General features: G+C 34.2%; 1 protein-coding gene across 1 annotated transcript in view; it reads right to left on the bottom strand.

Moving 5' to 3' along the window:
- The window catches only part of LRP1B (LDL receptor related protein 1B), a 1,834,206-nt gene that overhangs the window by 251,568 nt on the left and 1,558,042 nt on the right, over positions 1–24,596 (bottom strand). Inside the window, exons 61-66 of the mRNA XM_052653145.1 lie at positions 16,691–16,879; positions 15,710–15,858; positions 10,556–10,649; positions 5,617–5,733; positions 5,378–5,497; positions 3,863–3,982 (exon numbers count right to left, since the gene is read on the bottom strand). Coding sequence (XP_052509105.1) covers positions 3,863–3,982; positions 5,378–5,497; positions 5,617–5,733; positions 10,556–10,649; positions 15,710–15,858; positions 16,691–16,879 — 789 coding nt within the window. The remainder of the gene's footprint in view (positions 1–3,862; positions 3,983–5,377; positions 5,498–5,616; positions 5,734–10,555; positions 10,650–15,709; positions 15,859–16,690; positions 16,880–24,596) is intronic.

Below are 24,596 nucleotides of genomic sequence, written 5' to 3'. Positions count from 1 at the left end.
AATAGCTCAACTGGAATTCCATCACCTCCACTAGCTTTGTTCGTAGTGATGCTTTCTAAGGCCCACTTGTCTTCACATTCCAGGATGTCTGGCTCTAGGTGAGTAATCACACCATCATGATTATCTTGGTCATGAAGATCCTTTTTATACAGTTCTTCCATGTATTCTTGCCACCTCTTCTTAATATCTTCTGCTTCTGTTAGGTCCATACCATTGCTGTCCTTTATCGAGCCCATCTTGCATGAAATGTCCCTTGCTGTCTCTAATTTTCTTGAATAGATCTCTAGTCTTTCCCATTCTGTTGTTTTCCTCTATTTCTTTGCATTGATTACTGAGGAAGGCTTTCTTATCTCTTCTTGCTATTCTTTGGAACTCTGCATTCAGATGCTTATATCTTTCATTTTCTCCTGCGGGCAGGAATTCCTTAGAAGAAATGGAGTAGCCATCATGGTCAGTAAAAGAGTATGACATGCAGTACTCGGATGCAGTCTCAGAAATGAAAGAATGATCTCTGTTTGTTTCCAAGCTAAACCATTCAATATCACAGTAATCCAAGTCTATGCTCCAACCAGTAACGCTGAAGAAGCTGAACGGTTCTATGAAGATCTACAAGACCTTTAAGAACTAACATTAAAAAAAAGATGTCCTTTTCATTATAGGGGACTGAAATGCAAAAGTAGGAAGTCAAGAAACACCTGCAGTAACAGGCAAATTCGGCCTTGGAATACGGAATGAAGCAGGACAAAGACAAATAAAGTTTTGCCAAGAAATGCCCTGGTCATAGCAAACACTCTCTTCCAAAAAGAGAAGACTCTACACATGGACATTGCCAGATGGTCAACACCGAAATCAGATTGATTATATTCTTTGCAGCCAAAGATGGAGAAACTCTATACAGTCAACAAAAACAAGACCAGGAGCTGACTGTGGCTCAGATCATGAACTCATTATTGCCTAATTCAGACTGAAATTGAAGAAAGTAGGGAAAGCCACTAGACCATTCAGGTATGACCTAAATCAATTCACTTATGATTATACAGTGGAAGTGAGAAATAGATTTAAGGGCCTAGATCTGATAGATAGAGTGCCTGATGAACTATGGATGGAGGTTCCTGACATTGTACAGGAGATAGGGATCAAGACCATTCCCATGGAAAAGAAATGCAAAAAAGCAAAATGGCTGTCTGACTCAATAAAGCATCAAAAATGAACTATCCCACCAGAGTGTTAACAGGATTAGCAAAAATACATTGCATTTCTATATGTATTGAAGACAGAAGGGAAAAGTTGGCCTTTTAAGCTCCTTGTAAAATAAGGATTGACAAATGCCATGCTAAAATATGATGAAGTTCCTTTTAATTAAATTAGCACCTGTCCGCAATATCATTTTCGAGTGGGTTTAGAACAAATGGCAACCCTTCTTCAAACTATCTTCTTTTTTCTGTGTGTATGTAAGTATTATCATACAGGTCTAGAACTTAAAGCAGTTAATTGTGGCTAGGAGAATTCTATATAAATTTATAACAGAAAATATTTAAATAATTTTTTCTTTATATGGAAAAAATGAGCTGGATTCATGCTATGTTCATAGAGCAGATGCTTTCATGTCAAATAACTTTGCATTCAAATTCCCTGTCTACCATTTGTTAACTCTGCAATTTGAGGCAAGTTACTCCTGGCTCTCATTTTTCTCATTCACGAAATAGGGATAATAAAGACTTTAAATGAAGTAATCACTGCAAAGCTCTGAACACATTTCTTGGGCCATATGATGGACATCACATAAATAATAGGCATTATGATGATGACGATTAATAATTATCAGTTTGAATAATATAATGTTCCAAAAGAGTTAAATCACATCAAAGTGAGGAAGAAGAATAAAATTTTAAAAAAATTCACTTAGTAAATTATTCAGATAGGTAATATAAGTCACTATTTCAAGTTCATTTGGTAAACAAAAATACAAAAGACAACAGAGTAAAACAGCCAGTAATGTAAATTAGTCTGCAAAACTGATAACTGTTCTAGACAAACTGGTGATGGATGTAGTTTGAGGCCATGTGAGTTGATTAGGAAGACCAATTCCACAAAAGTGATGAATGGTGGTTTTATGATATTAGAAAATGAATAAGCCACGGTGGTTGCATGTCCTGAAGACACAGGAGACAATATTAAACAACAACAACTCTTAAAGACACTATATTGCTTATGATTATCCATGCAGCTCATGAATTTTTTTTTCAATATAATGAAACTTGAAAGAACCTAAAGGCTTTTCATTATGTTAATTTCTCCCAGAGGAGTGAAAGAGTAAGGTAGAATCTAGATGATACATTTAAGACAATTTTTTCTTAGAAGCTTGGAAGTTCTTTCTTTAGCTTAGACAAACTTTGTCTTTTCTACTTAATTACTATATGAAATGTTCTTTTGCCTCCCCCAAAATGAAAAGTTTGCTGGATTTACCTAAAGTGATTAGCTTTAATTAATGTTTACTAGATGTTGATAAAAATGAGTTACACATAACAATAACTTTCATTTTCTGTTTCACATTGTCAGGATAGAATAAAATGCTTTAAACAAAATGAATACATATTTCTTTATTTCTGCAATGTTAATAAGTTATAATATATTATAAATAAAATAACTGACTTTAAGTGAAAATATTAATGTTTTAGAAATATGCTATCTTAAGTGATTACTGTCACCTACTGAAACAAGAAAATGCTTTTATTATTGTTTTTCTCCCTCCTCCTCGCCACCATGTTTAAGAATGAACAATAATCATTGGATAAAAGGACAATTATATGACATTTAAGGAGGAAAGTGAAGTTTGGAATAATAAGATGGAGAAGGCAATGGCAACCCACTCCCGTACTCTTGCCTGGAAAATCCCATGGACAGAGGAGCCTGGTGGGTTGCAGTCCATGGGGTCACTAGGAGTCGGAGACGACTGAGCGATTCACTGTCGTTCTTCACTTTCATGCTTTGGAGAAGGAAATGGCAACCCATTTCAGTGTTCTTCCTGGAGAATCCCAGGGACGGGGGAGCCTGGTGGGCTGCCGTCTATGGGGTCGCACAGAGTTGGACAAGACTTCCATTCTGAAGTAGATCAACCCTGGGATTTCCTTGGAAGGAATGATGCTAAAGCTGAAATTCCAGTACTTTGGCCACCTCATGCGAAGAGTTGACTCATTGGAAAAGACTCTGATGCTGGGAGGGATTTGGGGCAGGAGGAGAAGGGGACGACAGAGGATGAGATGGCTGGATAGCACCACTGACTCGATGAAAATGAATGTGAGTGAACTCCGAGAGTTGGTGATGGACAGGGAGGCCTGGCCTGCTGTGATTCATGGGGTCGTAAAGAGTCGGACAGGACTGAGTGACTGAAATGAACTGAACTGAACTGAACTGAACTGAAGCGACTTAGCAGAGGCAGCAGCAGAACAAGAAGAAAATAGTTTCATTGTTTCTATTCATTAAACGCTAATAGCATGTGCATATGCTAATATAAGATGATAGTTCTATCTTACCTTTTAGATCCACCTTTTAGAAAGTTTTGACTGATGCTAAAACAATACTTACCCTTCTGTCTTAACCCTCCATGCTTTTTAGAAAATGGCTAACCTGAGGTTACTGACTCTCAGAACACAGGGATAAAACTTTTAGGGACTTTTTTTTTTTTTTTTTCAGATTTTATTTTATTTTACTTTACAATACTGTATTGCTTTTGCCATACATCAACATGAATCCGCCACAGGTGTATACACTAGTTGTATCAGAATTGTGTTCAAATTCGCCTCACTCTGGCCATCTCAGATGATGAGATAAATACAATAAGTAAGATCCACAAAACACTCACCACAGTTAGCCTCATCTGATGCGTCTGCACAGTCCGGATCCTCATCACAAACCCACAGCTTGGAAATGCAATGTTTGGTAGTTTTACATTGGAAGTAGTCTGGAGAACAGCTGTTTTCAGCTTCAAAGGAAAGCATCTATTAAAATTCAGCTTTGGACAAGAATAGATGTTTTAATTTAAAAAAGATTAAATAAATTTTATGTTAATCAATTGAGAATGTATCTTCTCTTAATTAATAAGGCCCTGAAGGTGATAAGTTTTAACTTTTAATTATCTGCAATGTATTCCTATTATCTATTTCAGTAGAAATAAATAAAACATATTTCTTCAATGATGGATTTGATAAAAATAAGAGTTTTCAAAATCAACCTACCCTTGATTAAATATCTTGAAACTAACTTAAAAAAAGAATTCAGGTTTTTTCAAAATATATTTTTTCAGATAAATTTAAGAATTTACACAGAGACATTTTTATAAATAGGAAAAGACATAAATCAGAAGATATTAGTGAATGAGAGAATAAAAAGCATAGAATTTATTAAAACCTCTAGTTGTGCTGAGGTTTTGAGAGACGAGGCGAACATCTGACTGAAACTATAAACTGCTTCACAAATCTTCATCAACTTAATAGATCAGCTTCTAGAATGGCTAACCATAAAGAACTGGCACTGACTTTATTCTGAATGCACCATCTTAATCAAATTGCTGGATGACTGAACATTATTTACTGATAAAAGTTTTAGAGGAATAAAATAAAACTTCAGCAAGACAGAAATGTTGACAGCAGTTCTGCTGAGAGCTTGAACTTGACAGGTGCCCTATGGTTCAGATCCTGTGTGTGTGTATGTGCATGTGCCTGCCTGCCTAGGGGCACATATGCATATGATGTAAACTCTTCTGCCTTCCATTTTATGATTATTTATTTTTCATGAGATATTGAAATAAGAGGTGAACAGAAGTAAAAATATTTTACAATTATTTTTTGAAGTACCTTGTTAAGATATTCTAGGAGAAGCATTATTTAGTTTTTAATGAATAATTTTATTCAGTTATTTTGCCCAGATTTTTGTTTTTTCATACACCTAATATGTCATTACTAGGAAAAAAGCAATCTCTAATAAAAATGGTGTTTATTTCAAGTAACTAATTAAATCAACAGAAGAAAATTACATGTAGCTATGTAATATAGTAAAAAATCATTTTTTAAAAAGCACTATAATCACTGATAATTTGTTTTTGCTGCATCTCTTAAGGATGATGTGGATGAATGCATGTTCCTTTGTGTTTGTCATAATTTCTAGGTAGCTTTTTAGTAAAGATCCACCCATTTAAATTTTCTATTTGGTTTCATATAGCATTTCTTAAATAATCCATCCCTATAGATATCTATGTGGAATTATTTTGCCATCATTGCAGTTATATTTTCTACACAGTATATATTCATGATGAACAATAATAATTTTTGGAGCAATTTCAGTTGAGAGACATAAGACAGAGCAATTAGAGGTGACTTACGACAGTCCCTTTCATCTTCCTCATCCCCACAGTCATCTTGCCCATTACATCTGAGGTTTACTGGGATGCATTTCTGATTCTTGGTACACTTGAACTGACCTGAGAGGCAGACATGTGTGTCTAAAAGATAAAAAGAACGAAAAATGTGCGTTAAAGTCTGTATCTGAATTTAAACCGGTGCAAACATAATTAATTAAGATTTCAATTTATGTTCAGTAGGTAAGAATATAATCACCTACCACAGTTGAGTTCATCAGAATTGTCCCCACAGTCATTCTCGCCATCACAGATGAAAGCAGGCAGAGCACAGAGCCCAGTTCCACACTGAAATCTGCCAGGCTGACATTTAAATTCGGCTACAAGAGGAAACATACAGGTATCATGGAATGACAACCTTAGCTCATGAGTCTTATAACAGAGCTTTTCTGGCATTCAACAGAAAATCTAGATAGATAGACAGATAGATCAATCCATAATATATATACATATATATATTATATTACTATATTATACATTTCCTAGAGCAGAATATGACTGTCTCACAGCCAAATAGTTTTCAGATTCAGAAGTGCAGTTAAGCTTTGATCAACTCAGGTGGCCTCCAGATTGCATTTTATAAACTAACAATAAGAACACAGATATTAACAACATATAAATATATATATGTTATTGAAAAACATTTAAATATCTCTTCATTTCAAAGACCCGGTATTAGGAGGTTAAATGGCAGAACACAATTTACTGTAAATTTTTTAAAAGTTATTTCAATATCCCTTAAAAAAATTACTTCTCTTTGATTACTTTCCTGCTTATAATGTGTTAATAGAGGAACATCTGTCCTCAGTACATATTGCCCAGCATTATTTAAAGCAAATGCTTTCTATAACTACATATTTTAAATAAGAATGGTTGATATTTATTCCTATAATCCAACTAATATTTACTTATTATAAGTATATTGTATTTATAACTATAAGATATCTTATAATTAGTAAAGGACAATATCTTATAACTAGTAAAGATTTTTGTATATAATACATATGTTTTTATAATAAATATCTTTTAAAGGATAAAGCAGTGTTTGCTATATTCTTTGGTTTTATATCAGCAATAATAACAACAAAGTAGCAACTACTGAATATCTAGTTTGTGTGAGGCATTGGCCTAGGATCTTTCTCACATACAGTTACTAATTGAATTTCATCATAAATTGTCACCTTGGCATTACCTTGGTAGCTCAGACAGTAAGGAATCTGCCTGCAATGCTGGAGATCCAGGTTTGATCCCTGGTTTGATAAGATCCCCAGGAGAAGCAGATGGCTACCCACTCCAGTATTCTTGCCTGGGAAATCCCACGGACAGAGAACCCTGGCAGGCTACAGTCCATGGGTTGAAAAGAGTTGGACATGGCTGAGTGACTAACACTTTCTCATCCTGGCATCACCATGCTCATTTTATAAATTAGGGAAGTAAGTCTCATGATACTAATAATTCACCCAAGAATATACAAGTTTCAAGTGCCAGAGGTGAAGTTTAAATCCATATCTGACTCTGAAGTCTTCTCATAGACTATGTTGCTTACAATAAACACTTATCTTTTGACTGATGATCTTTAGGTATGTTAATAATCACTGACTTTGAGATTAATAATATGCTGTTTATTAGTTCAAATCAGTCAATCAAACATTAATAACTTATATTTAGAACTTTCTTTGGAAAATAAATTAGGGCATTATAAATAATTAAAATATTAATTTTTTCTTAACATTAAAAATCTCTTGATATATGCATGGCTTCCATAGAAGCAAGTTCTTAAAGTGTGGGAAGTCATTTACCTTCAGTTTACAATATTTATTAATTAATCACACTAATGTTTAAACTGGGTGATGCTTAATTTTCTCTAAACGTGCATTTCCTCTATTTCCTGTTGCTTCATATATGAATTCCTTTAATATTTCTTTGCCCATAATTGCTGCTGTATTTTTCTTTATTTTATAACTTTTTGGTGTATGATAGCAATTTGAATTTCAGTTCAGAGCCATAAGTGACAGGACATTTTGAAGTAATTTATGACAGTCCCTTCCATCTTCTTCATTCTCACAATTATCTTGCCCATTATAAATGAGGTTGTCCAAAACCTTTCCATAAGTTGGGTTTAACTGTTAAAGGAGTTTCACTGCCTGTTAAATAACTGAGAAGCCTATGTGACCTTTAAATTGGTCTCTAGAATGATCCTTGAGATTTTGGAGTACTATAGGATGCATAACCACAAACTTATGATGCCAGAGAATTCTTGATGCCTCACTTTAACTTCATTTACATAAATACTATTATTGAAATTTGAAAGTATGTTGAACCTGTAATCAAGCTTCTTTGCTTTTTCAGGTGAAATTATCAATATCGTCAGTGGTTCTTAATACCTGCAAATTTTAATAATGTAGCTACTCAGAATTGAATCCTATTAATAAGCATGCCACAGACTCATGTATATCATTTTCCATCCCACTATGGCTCTCAAAATAAAGTGTCATGCCTACAGATGTTCTGTGCTGTTAACCTGTCAACTCTAAATAATAGATCACTTAATAAAGGATCACAGAGATAATATCACCAATAAAAACATGTAGTATTGGTATTGAACCAGGATAAGGATCATACAGAGACTCTTAGATACCAGATGTCTCTTCACTTCCTCTTGAAAGACATTAAAGTTATATTTGTTCACCAAATATTCTGAAAGTGGATAAATATAAAAAGTTTGTTATGCTAAATATGTAGTTTATTTTTCATATCAGGATGGTTACAACATGAGATCTCAGTCAAGATTAAAGTAAGAGTTCAGGATTTGTAAATATTTCAGAAGGGGTACTATTGATTTAATCTGCAGGTCATTATGGGATAATTCTTTAAAAAACACTTCAGTAAAACTGGCTTGGAAAGGTCACCTTAATATGAAAACTAAACTAATAATTGTGTATTTCTTCAAATTGCAAAATAAATTGTATTTATTTTACTCTGTCACAGGAGAGTTTACCTTATTGTGAGAAAATTAATACATTTCAATATGTAAATCTCAATCTCAGTATCAACCATAATTTCTTATTCTTTGATTCTTGATTCTTTTTAATTCAATAACTTAAAAAAGTGATTCATACATAATTGTATACCTATGCCTTATTGATACTTCTCTTCATATGTTGTCCATCTCAGTTAAAACAAAAGCCTTATTTAAAAAAAATCAAATGGTAATTAACTTTTCAGAAAAAGAAAAATAATAATAGAAAAATAATGACTTTTTTCCTTCTCATTGAATATATTATTTAATGCTTTTTTCTTCTCACTGAAAATATTATTATTGCTTGCACACATATAAATGAAGTATGTGACAAAATTTTCAAATGTTTGATATACTTGGCGGTGACCAGAGAGATGGAATATAGCTCATTTAAGTAACCATTTAGAGGTCTGAACTTCAAAACAGTTTTGTAATTATTTGGTGGTGAGTTCTATATCAGAAAATATCTAGCTTTCACTAAGACAATGCATTGTCTTTCTTTAGTGTAGGGATGTTGATCTTGAATTCAACTGTCAAGACCAAATCATGACAACAATCCACTTCAATGTTGAGGGAATTATCATGATTGACTGCAAGCATCTTCAACTTGACAGGACAGTATTGGAGGGACCTGTGGAGTGAACTATAAAAGGCTATCAAGGAAAAGTCTCCTGATTGTCTATTAAAAGGTTTTATTTTAAAAATAAAATAAAAGTTTTTAAAAGACTTTATTAAAAAGTCTTTTAATAAAAAGTCTATTAAGAGATTTTATTAAAAAGTCTCTTGATTGTCTATCTTAGGTTACCAATGGAAAGGGAAGTCGCTCAGTCGTGTCCGACTCTTCACGACCCCATGGACTGCAGCCCACCAGGGTCCTCCATCCATGGGATTTTCCAGGTAAGAGCACTGGAGTGGGGTGCCATTGCCTTCTCCAATGAATGAGTCTACTTATTTGTAAAAATATGACTGATGAAAACAGTGCAATCACTAGGTTATCACACTGTGCGAGTTCTGTAGTCAAGAGGGAGCAACTCAAAGGATATCACACAATCTATAAACCAGCTGGAAGGAGCCATCCAGACTTTGCCCTGCTGAACTCTTTCTGGGCGATGATTAGACAAGTCCTCATTGATGATATACTGTGTGCAGGAGCACTGATCAGAATCAGTTTTGGCATGATACGCGACTATATTGATGGTTTGAGTCATGTCACTGTCTGGCTTGGGCTTTCTAATAAAGGATCTAGCTCCCACCGGCAGCAACAAACTTAATAAGGTTGTCCTTTAGATGGTTACCAAAGATAGATAAAAATAAATAAATAAAAAACACCTAACCAAGCCAGGAGCTTCCCTGGTGGTTCAGAGAGTAAAGCAACTGCTTGCAACGTGGGAGACCTGGGTTCGATCCCTGGGTCAGGAAGATCCACTGGAGAAGGAAATGGCAACCCACTCCAGTACTCTTGCCTGGAAAATCCCACGGATAGAGAAGCCTGGTAGGTTACAGTCCATGGGGTCGCAAAGAGTCAGACACGGCTGAACTACTTCACTTCACTTAACCAAGCCAATGATCGTCAAATGTCAAGATACAATTGGTAGTCATGTTAAGGCAACTATTGAGAGCACTATAAATTGCCTAAGAGCCAACTAATGACTTATATTGGAAAAATCTGACTTTTACAGACTTTTCAGCATTTTTAATACTGACAAGAAAGTTGAAGGGCTGTGGCCTTTAAAGGCAAGATTTCAGTCATTGAGTGGCATTCTGAAAACCTGCCCATTTTTGTTTCTAACTTAATGATGTATCAAGTCAAAATCATGATGATTTTTCCTTTGTTGATCATTACATGAAGACTTTAGTTATTCTACAAGTTAAAAAAAAATCAAGAAAGTGAAAACTAACACAAATTGCTGATGGTGTCACTGTAAATGTAATAGTGATCAGAGACATACACAAGATAATGCCAGAAATTTTGCTGTATTTTTAACTGGGGACATATAAAACCTTTCTATTCCAAGTTTGCAAAACTATCAGAAGCCAAAATTTATGATCTTGCTTCTGTTTACCAGGTGGGGGAGTTTAAGGAGCTCTAAATTCTAAATTCCTACATCTGCCAGTGTACTCACGGCAGTCGTCTGGTTCATCAGATCCATCACCACAGTCATCCACAGTGTCACATTTCCACCAGAATGGAATACATTTATCAGTTTTGCAGCGAAACTTTGAGAAGAAGAAAAAATAAAGATTATAGAACTCAACTCATATATAATGGATATTTAAAAAACTCACCAGGACACAGCAGCCTAGCCTACCTTCCTGCTGCAAACATGCACTGTAGTAGTCTTAGAGCATTCCACCATAGGGAATAAATGCACAGCAAGAGCAAAAAGACCAGTGAGGAAAACACACTGTTCAAGAAAACCTCCTGAGATTTCCTGAGCACAGACATGTTCATGAGTTTACATATTGTCTATGGATGCTTTTCACCACTACAACAGTTTAGTAGCTCCTACAGTGACCATGTGATTCACAGAGCCTAAATAGCTATTTGCTCACCCTCTACAGAAAGTTTACTGAACACTCAATATGGCTAAAAATCATCAGAGATATCAGGAAGAGGTATTGAGTTGAATTCATTTTGTTAAGTTGAATTAATTTAACTAATTTAAATTTATCAAATTTAATTAATTTGAAACATTGTTCCTACTAACTTCTCACTGGCCAACTATACACAGTGACCAAGAAAACTCAGCCAGTTTATTCCTTAGTGATCTCAGACCACAACCTTGTCCTTTTGTCAGCAATATTCAGTTACAGTATATACTCATAAGGTAGAAGAAACTAAAGAAAATCACATTTTCCATATAGAAAGTACATGCATCATAAATAATTGCCATGAAAAAAGTCAATACACTTAGTAGATTTATTCTAGCACTTCAACTTTTTCCTTCTTCTGAAATAGAAAATATTAAGATATTTTCTAAAATTTATTCCTTCTCAAAAAGAAAACAAATTCTATTGTAATTCCCATGTGAGTAACTAAAAGGTGGCATTTATCTCAGCATGTTCCATGCCAGACAGATTTGTAACACAGAAATATATAACCTAGGTTTAATTTTCTCTAATGAAAATGGATTAGCAAGCTAAAGTTTGCTCATTTTAAATACTGTTACTGTCTTTAAGTAAGGCAGAATTTGATGCAAGCCTTTACTGAAACTGTCTGGATATTCTGGAGCTGATTCACGGATATTCACTGCATATCCATGAAGCCTGTATACATATATAGGTAAAGAATCTGCTTGCAATGCAAGAGACCCGGGTTCAATCCCTAGATTGGGAAGATCCCTTGGAAAGGGGAATAGCCACCCATTCCTGTATTCTTGCCTGGAGAATCCTGTGGACAGAGGAGCCTGATGGGCTATAGTCCATGGTATCGCAAAGAGTTAGGCACAATTGAGTGATTACCACACACATACATATATTACTAATATATATTAATAAAAGAGTAAGTTTCCACACACTCCCCCCCCACCAGTGGCAATATAAGAGGGAACAGAGCACTGAATCCAAGGGAAAATCTCCCAGTTCAACTGAGTTTCCCATATTTACTTAGCCTGTGCTCATGTTTCTTGTGGTTTTCATAAATTTCAGAAGAAGAATGTTACTATTATACATAGTGACTGCTGGAGATATAAGGCTAACTCCAAAACCAATTGCCGTGAACAGTAAACATTTCCAGTCATTGCAATATATCAAAGTACATTAGTAAGATGATTTCAAGTCTCCTGAGTATATTCCAAGCGCCTCTAATCAAGATTTAAAAAATACTTAAATGCATCTTTTTAATTTTACTAAATATTTCTGGTGTAAATAAACATCCACTGTTGGAATGATATACAACATGATGATTGTGCTCACCATTTCATTTTTTTTTTTTACCATTTAACTTTTCTTTCTTTCTTTCTTTCTTTATTTTTAATTAGTTTTTTATTTTTTTAATTTTAAAATCTTTAATTCTTACACGCATTCCCAAACATGAACCCCCCTCCCAACTCCCTCCCCATAACATCTCTGTGGGTCATCCCCATGCACCAGCCCCAAGCATGCTGTATCCTGCGTCAGACATAGACTGGCGATTCAATTCTTACATGATAGTATACATGTTAGAATAAGAACATAAAAAGGTTTTGAGTTAAGGGAAGGCCAGGCTAAAATATATTTATTATTATTTCTTATGCTAAACTACATCATTTTATTCATTAGTCTCAGAGGAAGATTTCTTCTATTTTGTGTCTGGGTGTTTTTTTTTCATATTTAAATATAGTTACTTTAAAAAGATAAATGATAAATATAAATACAAAACATTCTTCATGGCAAATGCTCTCCAAGACTAATATCTTCATAAAATAAATTACAGAATGCCAATTATGCACAAGAAGAAGCTATAAAAAATCTAAATGTTGCTACTAAAATGGATACATGGATAAAATGTAATTACTACATGTAGTGAAATTTACTCAAAATAGGAACTGTCTCCACTAAAAATAAGTAAATTTTTTAAATGTATTAAAAATGTTCTAATTAAAAAGATTTAAATATAATATTTAAAGTGATTCATACTAGAAGAATGGGACCTAATTTTGATTTTTAACCAGATTTTCATATGTTCAATTTTCAATCCTAACAGAATTCTTACTGGTGTGATTTGCCTATTTTATTTTTTTTAATCAATTATATTTGGGCATGTATAATTGGCTGCAGCCACTCAATGATGACAAATCAAAATCCCTTAGTAAGATACATATAAAATGCAATATTTTTATCAAAATGCTTAAAGATATGATTCTGAAGTACACCAATTATCTGCTTCATTTGAAAATCTACCTCACTAAATATGGTATTTATATTAATTGATTTGTGTGCAAGAAGTATACAGTATATCTTTTTTTTCTCCCTTTATATCAGAAAAGAATCGATGATAAAATGACTGTATAAACCACAAGACTTATAGGGACAGCCACTCCCATTGACAGTGTAGCTGAAATGTTACTCTTCATTAACTTTTTTCTTAAAAATGAGACAAAGTGATAACTGTTTTATTCAGGAAGTACTGAAAACAAAGATATCTGATCCATGATATTCTGTTGTCACTGTTCTTCCTTGCTATTGTTGGTTTTTTTAAATTCACCCAAAACACTATTGGGAGTATTTGAAAAATTATAACTATCTCAGTCATATAATCACTGATGCCAAATTGAGAAGTAATTTAGTTATATGAATAATACTTTTCTAGGTTCATTTATGTTTTCATTCAACTGACTAATCAGACTTTTTGCCATTGAGTATATATAATTCTAGGCTTTACTATCTTAGTAATTTGAACATCACCAACTCAATGGACACGAGTTTGAGCAAGCTCCTGTGATGGATAGGGAAGCCTGGGGTGCTGTAGTCCATGGAGTCACAAAGAGTCGGACACGGTTGAGTGACTGAACTGAACTGAATTTGAAACATCTTACTCCTTTTCTGACTACAGCAAAGCTCAGGTTTTACTACATATGTTTTGCTGTTGAAGATTTTCACCTGTGTGTCAAGCACCCTTTGGCTTTATTGTCAGCTGGGTAAGGAGGCTCACCACATTGTAAGTGGCTTAGGCAGGCGTCATTCCTCCTAAGTCACCTACAACCTCAGTGTTGGGCCTCAACAGAGGGACTCTGATCAGCTCTAAATCAAGAGAATAGAGGTTATTTCAGAAGAATCCAGAGGTTAAACTGAAAATATGTCTAAATTAAGCAAAATTAACAGAACTTATATTTAATTTTTTTCTTTAAAGATGTGACTTCTCTCTTACATTTTACCTCTAGGTTGCTTATTTTATCTCTCATAGTGACAAATTTTTAGTTCTATAAAAATAATGAACTTTGCTTATATAAGATTATAATTAAAGTGACACATTTTTTTGCAAATAAAACGTAGACTGTGACATATGTTTTCAACTAGACATCAGATCTTCCTAATGGCAGCTTACACTAACTGCACACATACTCAAGTATATTCTAGTTGTACTGTAGGGCTAAGGTGAGAACAACAACACTTACTTTTCCCGTGTAATCTTTATAACACATGTCTGGAAATATCATTCCCATTTAGAAGATGAAAAACCTGAGTCTTCAAGAAGTTAAGTGGCAAAGCCAAGATATTATATAATTCAGCTTACTTAAAGCAGTCAGAGTTATCATCATATTGAGCCTGGCTTCAAAGTCTGTCCCCTTAACCACTATACATACTGCTGAGAGGTTCGATCTTTTCATTTGCATAGTTCTTTAATGGATGATCCTCATAGTCATAACTTAAGAGGCAAGTTGAGCTAGGATTAGTTTCTCTTTTTGAAAATAAGCACACCCTAAGAGAAATTCAGTCTTTTGCCATAATGCCACTGCCACTGGTAGAATTGGAAAACAAACACATTCAAAAGACAGAATCCTAAGAATAAATTTAGTCACTTTTAAAAGGAAATCACATGATGATATTTTTGACAATTTTATCTTAAACAAGATAGTTACTCAAATATTAAAATCAAACGTTATAATGCCATATGACTTTTCTTCAAATTTTGAAAGTAAAAAAGCTAAGTCTATGTAACTGCCATTAAGTAGAAAACATAATTTCTGAAATATATTGAAAATTATTACATTTTGAAGAAAAAGATTTCAAAAGGAAATTATTTAGATCATATATTTTTTAAATAAAAATATCTGGAAAATACTATAAAAATATCCTTTCCATACCACTTACTCTGTGGAATGAGACAGGGGTAGAGATGGTGATAGAGAGCAGATTACCTAGGAAATCTTTTTTTCTTTTTTGTTTACACTGCATATATCTTATCCTTAACCTTATGTCTTAATCACCCTGGCATCTTGGAATAGGTCAAATCTTCCTCTGATGATTCTGCTGTGAGTGGACATTCTCCTATATTCACTCATGATTGGCATAGTTATTCTATGTAGGTCAGTGTAAGAATGGTCTCCATGTTTGTTTTTGTCTTCCAATTGAACCCTATTTGTACTTCCTAAAGTCCCATTTTAACAATATGCATCAAATTGTTTTTCCCTTACTCTGCAGCCCTCTCGATAATGTATGAAATGTTTATCTGATGTTATAACAAACCAAAAAAAAATTGATGTTACAAAAATGGTTTAAGTAAACAAAACTCAGGCAGAACCTTTATAACAATTTGCTCATACATGCCATGAACTGATTTCTAGAAGTCCACTCACCTGACTGGCTGTGCAGTTGGATAAGCAAGTCCTGTTATCAGCTGCAAGATAGAAGTTGGTGGGACATGCACAGGTGTGACTCCTTCCAGGGGCTAAAAGGCACAGATGACTGCAACCTCCATTATTTATCATACAGAGGTGTTTGGAGACTACAAGTAAGAAAGAAACAAAAAAACATAATAATCAAGATTAATAACATAATATGCAATTAGAAATAAGACATTTGAGCTTCATAACATGTATTTGAATAGAATGTCATAATCCAGAACTCATCAATATTATAAATATAATTTTATTTTGCTACAAATTCTACTCATTATCTTATGACATTTATTTTACCATTAAACAATTTTTAAAATGCACTTCTACTATAGTGAGTATCTTAGTAGGAAAAAAGTGTCCATCAGAAAAATAAACAAAGACTAGAAGTATTTTGGATGACTATATACATAAGATTAGAAATATAAGTGTAAAATAAAATAATGAAATGATGATCTATATCTGAGAGTACAGTAGTTTTCTTTTCCAAGCCAAATGTATGTTTTCAGCAAAATAATCAAAACCTTATTCCATATGGCCTGATAAAATTCCTACTAGACATATGCTTGATACATTTCTCAATTTTGGACCCCCAGAACTACTTAAATATAGTTTCTTTCACCTAGCACTCCAGAAACTGGAATCTTATAACCATTTTGTAAATATATGATTTCAAGAATGCAGTATTCACTTCTCCAACTATATGTACTCATGTCATTTAGCTTAATATGATTTCAACAAATCAACAATTCCTTGTAGTTTTATTGATCTTGAAACCATATCCCTTAACAGCAGTTTTTTATATCAGCTGAATTCATTCTATGCAATGAAATCTAATAATCTTTCTCAAAAATAAATTTACTTTTAAACCTAAAGGAAACAAAATGGAATGTTACTAAAAGATGTTGATGCATTTATGAAAATCATGGAAAGAATAATTACCATCAGGTTGTCTATAAGAATGATACACTTGGATATCTGTGATGGCATGCCATGAGTTAATCAGTGAGAGTCTGTCTGCTCCCGAGGTTTTATGGGCACGGCTGAGTGACTTGGTTTTCCCATCAGTCCAGTAGATGTAGTCTTCAAACAATGTTAGTGCAATCACCCCTGGAATATCTTGATTAGGGACTGTAATAGGAGATGGTAAGATTAATGTTCAGTCTTGGAAGACTGCCAGTTAAAATATTCAATACTACATGGGCTGACAGATACAACTGCGACAGAACTTCATGTGAATAATTGCTGTGACAACCTGTCAGGCCGGCAAGGTTCTTTATTACCAGTTAAGAGAATGCAGGGTCTAGTGCAGGAAGTTGCTTTGCTCAGGTTTAGATTGGTTCAACCACTGGGAAGAAAATGAGTTCAGTCCTGCTCAAAAGTAAAGACTGTTTCACCAGAAACAAATAACATCCAACATTTAAAAACTATATATATGTATATCTCCATCCAGTTGTTTTTAACTAAAATCCTCCTTAAATCCACAGGTCACTGTACTGCTTTCTCACATTTTAAATGGACTAAAGTATATATCCAGGATGAAACATCTATCTACATGGAGACAGAGTGACTATAAGAGTACTATTAACCATTTTAGTCACTGAGGTTTTATGACTATTTTTACTTGCAAAATAAGCCGGGATCAGGATGGAGAAATATAAATGCAACAAATAACAATGTATCATGCAGACTTAGCTATCATAAACCTGTTTAGTTGCAGATTAAAACTGTTTTATAGTTATACGTTCATGACACAACTGGGTTTAAATGTAGACTGAGCATCACAAAAGTTAATTTTTCATTCAAGAGATTCCAGGGTCCTATCAGGTAAATAAGATGTGATAAATTTGTTTGGTGGTTTGGAGTTAAATCATTTTAAAATGTGATAGAGGTTTCTTCAATTCTTTTCATTAAAAGCAATAAATAAAGGAAATGGAAATTGCCTAATTTGCACAAACATTCCAAAATATTTCTCAATATAAATTTTCAGATCTACTTTTAGAAATCCTGCAAAGTGTTCATTAATGAAAAAAGGTACTATCTAGGTAATATGTACTCTTTTATAGATTAGATTTTAATGATAGAATTAATGTTTGATACTCAACAGTCACTGAAAAACTAAAAAACTTAAAATATAATTCACTTTTTCCAGGGAGGTTTATAGTCTTACTTTTAAAATGTTGGGTAAATTTATATTATTAACTAGAAACAGCAATTTTGATCTAATAATTTGCTATTTTTACTCAGGTGTGCCAAATATGATTGGAGAATTCACTATGACTAAGAAAATGTAGAAACAAAAGAAACAAGACTCACTGACTACTATAAATAATGCAGTGTCTAGTCAGAAATCCACCTCAGAACAGACTATGCATATGAAGGATGTAAAAAAAATTTTTAAAAATTCAGATGTGCACACTTAGATCAGAAACTCAAAGTGAATTATCCATGTAACTCCCAATTGTGGAGCCCATTGCCACAGTGATAAGTAGACTTGGATAAAGAAAGATGAACAGTAGGACATTTTAACAAAATAAATTATGACTGAGTCATTTATATAAGCTATGCCCATTCTCCCCCTTCAGCTATACAAGTTCATTTCAGAAAGATAAACAAATATGGCAAAATGTTAATAATTGGATGACTCTAGGTGATATGTGATCATCAAAACAATCTTTCAATAAATGTGTTTGCTTGAAACTTTCCAAAATAAAATAAACATTTTAAGAAAAAATGAAAGTCTCAGAAATATTCAACTCAGATTTCCTTGGATGACAAGAAAGTAATTATATCATTAATTAGGGGTACAAAAATTAATCACCACTTTAAAACAAGGCTATGGTTTTTCTAGTGGTCATGTATGGATGGGAGAGCTGGACTGTGAAGAAGGCTGAGCGCCGAAGAATTGATGCTTTTGAACTGTGGTGTTGGAGAAGACTCTTGAGAGTCCCTTGGACTGCAAGAAGATCCAACCAGTCTATTCTGAAGGAGATCAGCCCTGGGACTTCTTTGGAAGGAATGAGGCTAAAGCTGAAACTCCAGGACTTTAGCCACTTCATGTGAAGAGTTGACTCATTGGAAAAGACTCTGATGCAGGGAGAGATTGAGGGCAGGAGGAAAAGGGGACAACAGAGGATGAGATGGCCGGATGGCATCACCAACTTGAAGGACATGAGTTTGAGTGAACTCCGGGAGTTGGTGATGGACAGGGAGGCCTGGCGTGCTGCGACTCATGGGGTCACAAAGAGTCGGACACGACTGAGCGACTGAACGCAACTGAACTAAAACAATCTCAGTCCACTAGAGATTTGATTAACTTCTATACAAAAACTGAAATTATTGTAGGAACTTGTCTTTTAGCATCTCAAAAGTAGTATAGTCTGTTGAAGTATTCAATAAGTAACTAAAGTTGACATTTATTCAGCCCATGGGTGCCAGAAAATAGGCCTTTTGTTCTCAATGAGTAGAGGAGGCAATTCTGGTCCCAGAAGGAAGAGTTATCAGGCCCAAGCATCAATAGTTCCGAGACCAAGAAACCCTGTAGAAAGATATCAACTTTGTACACCTATTCATTTAATACTTAAAACAGCTCCATCATGAAATAGTTGACCTCACTTTAAGATAAAAAAAGCTAACATAAAATCTAGAAAACAAGTAATTTGACCAGAGAGGATGGGGGAAAAAAAAACTAGTAAATGAAGATACTGGTATTTGAATCTAATTCAGATTTGCTGGCTTCTGAGTTCTTTGCCACTTTAGCTACTAGCTATGACTCAGAGAAAGTCATCCGAGTGAGGTAAAGTGTGGTTATAAACTGGATTGTGTCCTCTCAAAATTCATATGTTGAAACCCTAGACCTCAATATCCCTGTATTTTAAGGTAGGGCCTTTAAAGAAGTAAGTGAGACTAAATGAACCCTGTGAGTGGGACCTTAATTCAATATAACAGTGTTCTTGTAAGAAGAGAGCAACACCAGGGGTGTGCACATAGTGATAAAAGGCCATGTGAAGGCACAGCAAGAAGACAGTTAAACACAAGCCAAAGGAAGAGGCCTCAGGAGAAACCAAGCCTGCCACAACATCTTAATCTGGGACTTCCAATCTCCAGAACTATGAGAAAATACACTTTTGTGGTTTAATCTTCCAAGTCTATGGCAGCCTTAGAAAACTAACACAAGCATTTAAAACAATGGAACTACTTTCTTAAACTCCATGGGAAAATCATTTTATTTAATTGCTTGAAATCAGTTCCATTAATATCATTTTCAGACATGGGACAATTTAAGGTAAGGGCAGGTTTGCTACCTCTAAGTATGCAGTGACTGCCCACCAGAAAACCTGTTACCAGATAGTCATACAAGTAAATAGAGATCAGAAAGATAGACTCTTATTTCAGAGAAGAATGCCACATAGCTGAATGTACAAAGCACATAGAAAAGTCAGGTCAAAGTGAAGAAAAGTAGTCCATTTGCCCAGTGACCATCTGTTTGATTCAATTCCTTGTGTGATATTGACAAAGAATAGGACTATCTCTAGTGGCTTTAAAAGCTCACTTCAGGCCTATTCATTGGGTATACATGCTTATTTCCCAAACCACAAGCATCAAACACAGCCATCAAAGCCTCTCTTCTAAAAAAATAAATGAAGTAAAAACACCAAATATGAAATCTAGTCTCACACCTCTGTAACAATATAGTGGCTCCAACAAGCTACTAAGACATAGTGATGTGTTCCCTAATACCACAAACAATGCCAATAAAAATTAAGAAAAACAAAAGAGAGCAAAACAAACAAAAACCTTTACATATTGCATTTTCCAGGGTTTGGCTCATAACTTGGCAGTATGCCTTCATTTTTTATTTAGAACCTAAAATTCCTTCAGAAGAGTTATTTGACAAAGTTTCTGTGAAAAAAATTCCTATTTATTAACTGATAAATGATAAGCATAAATGAATAAATGCTATGCTTATTTTTCCATCAATTCATGAAGAGTTCAAACTACACTGGGAGTAAATAAGGTATTCTGAGCCTTATATATTTTGTTATGAGAAACGTTCCTGATTTAGAATGAGAAAAGTAAAATTGCTTATTTTGGGTTGTATCTCTATGTACTTATTTTTACCTTATAGATATGCATGTAAATATGTACACATATATGTGTGTGTATCTATAACATATCTGTAATATATATGCAAGTGTGTGTTAGTCGCTCAGTTGTGTCTCAATCTTTGCATCCCCATGGACTGCAGCCCACAAGGCTCCTCTGTCCACGGAATTCTGCACAAAAGAATACTGTAGTGGGTAGTGATTCCCTTCTCCAGGGAATCTTCCTGACCCAGGGATTGAACCCAGGTCTCCTGCATTGCAGGCAAGCTCTTGACCATCTGAACCACCAAGGAAGCCCACAATATATTTGCATAGTATATACATATATGTGTTTTATATACATATACATAATACAGAGTAACAAAAAGATGTCTTGCAATGTAATTTGGTAGTTAGCAGAGCTGACAAAATAAACTATATATATATGTATATATATATACATAAATATGAAATGTGATGTTGTGAGGGAAACATTTAACAAACAAATTCTTACTAAGATATCATTGATTTTATGAAAAAAAGTAGTCAATGTTTTCTCAAAATGATAATGGGTATCCTTTTTAAGAGAAAAAATAATATGCCCCCCTTTCAAACATAAGACTGCCTTTGTTTAATTAAAAGAAAAATGCAAAAAATAAATGCAAGGAAGCTTTCATTTTACAGGTATTCAGCAGACATACAAAAGACAGAAAAAACAGAAGTGTTGCGTGGGCTGCAGTTTAACAAGTACTTATTATATATTTAAAAACTATTTTAAAGCTGCTTTCTGTTGTTAGGCCTCTATTTTGTATAACAGTGTTATTTATTGTACTGTTCCAGCATTCCACTCAAGCACTAGGCTCCTAATTTTTATTTCATAGACTACATGTATCAGAGAAGAAAGAAGTTGATATTTGGCAAAAAATAAGGAAATATTCTTTTGTGGAGTTTTTCCCTGTAGTCTAGTTGGATGCAATCCTGATTAGGTTCCTAGTAATTACAATCAGCAGAAAAATTGAAAGTACAGAATATGCTTTCAATTTATCTTTTGCCTCATAGTTAGAGGTACTCTATTATAATACTCTTGATTATTCATTTTTTTGAATATTATTTATCATGCTAAATAATCACATTCCTGGATAATACCAATCTAATTTTATATTTTGGATTAATCTAGTTTAAATACTTAAGAACAAAATAAACCAATAATACAGAACTCATCTTTGGTTGGTTTAAAATCTCATAGTTGGTATTTGGGGTAAGATATTGCATTGGAATAATGGCAGACTCAGATCAACCCTGAATATTCATTGGAAGGACTTATGCTGAAGCTGAAGCTCTAACACTTTGACCACTTGATGTGAAAAGCCAGCTCACTGGAAAAGACCCTGATGCTGGGAAAAATTAAGGACAGGAGAAGGGGATGAGAGAGGGGAGATGGTTGGATGGCATCAACAACTCAATAGACACGAGTTTTAGTAGACTCTGGGAGATAGTGAAGGACAGGGAAGCCAGGCATGCTGCAGTCTATGGGGTCACAAAGAGTTGGACGTGACTTAGTGACTGAATAACAACAGGTTTTGATCTTAAATAGAAATTATAGTTAGTACTTAAATAGAAATTTTACTACTGATGTTGTGTGTTTTTTCTCATTTTTTCTCTAAGATTTACTTCAAGGATATAAGTGATATTTTAAAATATTTTTAAAATATAAATTTATTTATTTCAATTGGAGGTTAACTACTTTACAATATTGTATTGGTTTTGCCATACATCAACATGAATCCGCCACAGGTACAGAGCAAATTTTACTTTTTTGACTTAAAAACTATTATAAATATTTTTAGAAGAAGAAAAAAATTCATAGAATGTAACCACCAAATTATAGTTATTTTTATGAAAGAATTAAAATTACAGAGTAACTTGAATGTTGATTTTTTTTTTCTTTTGGTTATAAGAATTTATGTATTGTTTGGAAAACCTCAATGATCTGATAAAGTCAACCTGACCCTCACTCTATTTACAGTTTGGAAGCCTAATGTCATTAAACTTTAAAATAAATAAACATATCAAATAAAATATTTATGTTAAATTACATCATGTTTTGATTTTTAATATATTTAAGACTTTCCATTTTTCTTAATTTTGGTGTCATTGCCCCAAGTAAAGTTTCACATTCCTTCACACTTGAAACATAACAAAATTAGTCTAACTCCACTCATTACTTTTAAACTCTTCCAGTCTTTTTGTGTCAGCCAAGTTTCCTATTGTAAACAGGGAACACACTTTTTAATGATTATTGAAAAGACTTTAAGTGAAAGAGGTCAGTCTTTGCGCAAGCGATTATATTATTTTCTCAATATAATTTACAGAAGTGTGGCTAAGGAACTGATGATAGATTAAGTCCTTTCCTAAATCTGTTGCCAGAAGCTGGTGAAAACGGTAATGAAGGAAAAAGAGCCAGCTACCCAGAGTCGACCTGGAAGAGGGCATGGCAACGCTCTCCAGTAATCTTGCCTGGAGAACCTCACGGGCAGAGCAGCCTAGTGGGCTACAGTCCATAGACTGGCAGGCAATGTGCCTGCAAAAAGTCAGGCATAACTGAAGCGTCTAGGCACCAATGGCAGAGGGCAAGTGGTGGAGGAGCTCAGCCCCTGCCAAACCACTGTGGTTGGGCATGGAGGGAAAGGGGATAAATGAATACTCTGGCTTCTTTCTTCTTCCACTATTTAATCTCCTGTCAATTCTTTCCATGGTTTAAATCCAATCTGAGGCCAAATGGTAAAAGAGCTGGGGTGATGCAGTCCACAGAAGTCAGCTTTCTAGCATATGGAGCATGGAAAAGATACAAAGGTAAAGAAACTAGAACTCCCTCCAGTTAATGCTTCCAATAGATTTTTTTTTTCCATCTTGCATATCTCTTCCCTGAATGAAAACCCTCAGTGACAGCCATTTTCCACGCAGTACTTGTGCAAGCTATTCAGCTTGACTGAAATAGCCTGACTCAGAAGAAAAGATCAGGATCTTCACCAATCCTCTTTTCTGAGACCTTGACACTAACAATTTCCCCAGCTTCTTTCTAAAAGGATAATGTACAATACAGGATGTAGAGAAGTCAGACGATGAATTTAAAAAGTAGAACATGAAAACCAAAAAGGAAGAAATTAAACAAAGGAAAACAATTAGCATTCAAAAAATGAGGTGAGATGAATCAAGGGCTACAGAAGGAGTGTAGGCTGATAAACAGATGATGAAATTAGAAGATGGAAAAAACTGGTTTAACATGTCAAAGAAAGTGGAAGATTCATGACTGTGGTGAATATATGGGTGAGTAACAGTTTTTAGTTTATGAAGAGTAATGGAGGGGAGTGGGTGGAGTGCAAAATGGCCACAGTATACTAATTTCCAGACAATGACTGTTGCTGAGTCAGTAGCTTTAGTTACAAATGTCCCATCAAAAACAGTATGCTTTATGTGCCCTTTGGGTCTAGGACATTCATTCTTTTTTAGTAATTATGCATCCACTTCAGTGTTATTATCTGCAGAAGATTTTTAAAAAATAATTATTTCCACAGAACCATCTACAACAGGCTACAAAATGTTCCAGTTAACATTTGCTCCATGAAGATTTGAATATTTGCCTACTCTTTAATACAACCATACTTAATGTAAACAATACTACAAAAAAAAATTCAGGCAAATGCATCCATAATCCATTGTTCAAAATGAAGAAAAGCGTTAACAAACGGTAGAAACACTAAGAA

Source organism: Budorcas taxicolor, chromosome 2, assembly GCF_023091745.1.
Source record: "Budorcas taxicolor isolate Tak-1 chromosome 2, Takin1.1, whole genome shotgun sequence".
In the NCBI taxonomy this organism is placed as follows: Eukaryota; Metazoa; Chordata; class Mammalia; order Artiodactyla; family Bovidae; genus Budorcas; species Budorcas taxicolor.
The sequence above is the reverse complement of the archived record's forward strand: the minus strand, read 5'-3'. Positions and strand labels throughout refer to the sequence as shown.